The sequence below is a fragment of the Cyprinodon variegatus genome, unplaced genomic scaffold, assembly GCF_000732505.1.
Source record: "Cyprinodon variegatus isolate N-32 unplaced genomic scaffold, C_variegatus-1.0 Scaffold344, whole genome shotgun sequence".
In the NCBI taxonomy this organism is placed as follows: Eukaryota; Metazoa; Chordata; class Actinopteri; order Cyprinodontiformes; family Cyprinodontidae; genus Cyprinodon; species Cyprinodon variegatus.
This window is the reverse complement of record NW_015150797.1, coordinates 659,606-663,075: the sequence shown is the minus strand read 5'-3', so window position 1 is coordinate 663,075 and position 3,470 is coordinate 659,606. Positions and strand designations below refer to the sequence as shown.

The 3,470-nt window shown below is 37.7% G+C and overlaps 1 protein-coding gene across 1 annotated transcript in view; it reads right to left on the bottom strand.

Moving 5' to 3' along the window:
- Positions 1–2,009: 2,009 nt before the first annotated feature.
- Positions 2,010–3,470, bottom strand: part of LOC107091590 (acyl-CoA-binding domain-containing protein 4-like) — a 13,114-nt gene continuing 11,653 nt past the window's right edge. Inside the window, exon 11 of the mRNA XM_015385596.1 lies at positions 2,010–2,292. Coding sequence (XP_015241082.1) covers positions 2,164–2,292 — 129 coding nt within the window. The 3' untranslated portion in view covers positions 2,010–2,163. The remainder of the gene's footprint in view (positions 2,293–3,470) is intronic.

The window sequence follows — 3,470 nt, the reverse complement described above, 5'->3', positions numbered from 1 at the left end:
CCAGTTTAAAGCCAACAGTCAGACCAGTTTAAAGCCAACAGTCAGACCAGTTTAAAGCCAACCGTTCCAACATGGAAGTTTCAGACTTCCACTTTGAAACTCTGGTTTTCCAAAAACCAAATGGAGCTGAACCGACTGCATCTCTGTGTCCTTTCAATATCTGGTGTCTGAGTTTCATCCTGCACAAACCTATTTTGTAACTGTTGTATAAAATCCTTTGTAACCTTTTGAATATACAAATATAATTTATTAAATTATTTGTTTGGCAATAATTTGTTCATTTGTTGTAATTGAAGCTTGTTTCTGGGATGAGAATTTATTAAAGGAAATCATTTCCAGCAACTGAAAATCTGAAGTAATGCAACCAAACAGAAGGAAAGACATTTTCTTCAACATAACTGCTTCATCTTCCTGGTTCTTTGCCCTCCTGACGGCAGGAGAGGCAGAACATCTCAGCGTACGGCAAGACGGAAGGTAAAGGGTTGAAAACGCTCCCGAAGGATGAGAGAGATTTATTCAATGTTGTTGAAAGAGAAGAACATGTTTCAAAAATGGAAATTTAAAGAAAATGGGTTTTAAAATAAATTTAATCAAGTTTTGAAAGTAAAACGTTTAACCAGTATTTTCAGTTTGACATTATTGCAGGTTTGATTTTCCAATTTTTTTTTTTTTTGTAATGAATAGTTTTACTAATGTTTTATTCTTTTCTACTATTTGTTCGAATATTACTGAAACCAAATAACAAAATTCAAAAAAGGAAGTTGAAAGAAAAAACATTTAAAATAGAAAAACATGTAAAAATAACTTTTTTCTTTTTTTTCCAGATTAAATGTATTAAATTTTAGGATTTTACTTGTTGTATTTTTTGGTAAGAGGTTTCTATCTGGAATTTAGAACTCAGTTAAGTTCAAAAAAGGAAGTTTCAAACTGAGATAATCAAACAAAAACATGAGATCAAAACTTTCAAATCTGTGAAACTGAAAAGAAGTCATTTGTTATTCCATCAGTATCTGTAAAAAAATAAAACTATTTAAATATTAAACCCAAACAGGAAACTATAAAATATTCAGATAAATGACTCTCCAAACCGGTTAGAAATGTGTTCTTTGCTTTTAATAATATTAGAGGATAGAGTTTAAAGTCCTAAACGATCAAATAAACCAAACTGATCTGAATCTGGATTAAAATCATTAAAATGGGAAACATCAAAGTTCTAATTAGTTTATTAAATTCAGCCTTTTTATTCGCTGCCTTTATTTTAGCGCATCCGCCATTCGCTAATCCGCCATGATTCATTTCGGGTGAAGCGGATTGGTCAATCTCAGGGGGAAAAACTTCCAAACCCGCGTTCTGTGACCAGAAACAAACTTTTAAGATGCTTTTTGGCAGATTGTTGAATTCAAATATTTACTCTGTTAATTAAGATTACTTTGAATAAAAGTAGCAGCTCACCTCATTTCATTAGCTAAACTGTTTTTTAACGTCTTTAATGTTTATAAAGTGCATTTTTCCCTGTTACTGTTGCCGAGAACGCTTTGGAAATGCAAAAAAATCTATACATGAAAATTTTCTTAATACAAAAAAAAAAGTTTTGTGAAAATACTTTCCCTATTTTGTCAAGATTTATTTTCCACTTTTCAGAACGAGTTTAATGAAATGCATTCTTTTTTTATTGCCTTGAGCTTAAAGTGAAGAGAATATCAGGAAAATTATTTAATAAGAGTTCAATTCATAAAATCTAAATTTCCGTAAAAAAAACCTTGTTCTTTGCTGCAACAATAATGGAGGAAAATCCCCTTTAGGTCCCACTGCTGATAGGAGAGACTTTAATAGTCAAAGAGCAGGAATCATTTTCATTAGTCAGGAGTCTAAACAAGCCTTCAGGGATTAGGGCGGAATAATCCCACCGTCTGTCGGTCTTAATCTGGTCACAGCGGCCTCAGCTGGACCCCATCAAGCAGAGGTTGATTCAGACCTGGTCAGCAGAATGTTGGGTAAAAACTGAAGAGGCGTTTATTTAACCCTCAGAGATTTTATTTCACTTTATTAAAACGATAAATCACAGGAAGTTCTTCGTCTGAAGAAAGGAGCTTCAATCAGATGCTGGGAAGTTTGGGGAGCAAAAACTTCTTCCTATGTCCATCTGGGGGAGGGGGGGCTTTGTCATGACAACGTGCGGCTCCTCTGGTGGGCCTTCCTCAGCAGGTAGACCAGACCCTGTGCGACGAACGGCCACAGCATGAAGAGAAGAACCGTCTGACACGACACGTCGAAAGGCCACCACGCCTCCTCCTGGAGGGGAAAGAAAATAACACGACCACCACGTTACCAGAGCCGCCACGGAACCAGAGCCGCCACTGAACCAGAGCCGCCACGGAACCAGAGCCGCCACGGAACCAGAACCACTGTGACACAGGCTGCAGCAGAACATGAACCAGAACCAGGAACCTTCAGCAAAGGTTCCTGGATCAGAGCAAGCCTATTTTATTTTTATAGCACAATTCAGTAGATTCAGTACAATTGAAAGTGCTTTACATAAATTAGATAATAGAAAAATTAGAAAAATAATAAAACAAATAAAACAATTGGACCACAAGAAAGCAGAATAAAAGCCAGTGAAGAAAAAATAAATACATAAAAAGGCATGAGGAAACAGAACAGAGCTACGGGGCTAAATAAGGGCCATAGAGTGCAGCAGGAACATGGGTTAAGTTTTAAAGATGTTTCTGGTTCCCAAGGTTCCTGAACGCAACAGTTATTCATATTTTGTTCAGTCGCTTTAGGCCGGGCGTACACTGTAAGATACTTTCAATCGTTTCACGCAGCTACAGTTCAAACTGCATGAGGGAAACACAGGGTTTAAAATTTCCCAGCTCACCACATTTGTTCTCACTGTGCGACCCGACGCTCTGATGCGATCTACCTGCTCACACTTTACGTCTAAAAACCAGGTGGGACTCAGCTCTGCAGTGAGATGGCGCTGCTGGGACTCAATGTGGAAGAAGAAGAGGAAGAGCTGCTTTGTTGACACACACGCAGTTAGCTAGGTTCTGGTAAATCGGCTCGTAGCTCAGCTTCAGCAGCAGGATTTACCCACCAGCACCTCATGAGGGACGACTGAATATCAAACGTTTTATTTTTTTTCGACCTTACGATTTCTGATGGGGAGGTGGTTGTTAAAGGAAAAGTTCAGTCATATTCAGAATTCAAACTTCTGAAAGTCCTTTAAATATGAAATTATTCCATGCTGTTCAATAAATGATCTGTGTTTTTAATTCAGAGTAATTTTCATGTGAATGTGCTTTATTGGAGGCATCCATGTTTGTCAAAGAACACTACTGCCACCTACTGGTTAGTGACGTCACGGTGCGGTATCGGCTGTTGATCAAGTCCCAGTGCTGTATCTGGTGTTTGTCACAACGCGCTATTATCCAAGTCATCTTGGGTGACGTCATCCTGGAAAAGAAACA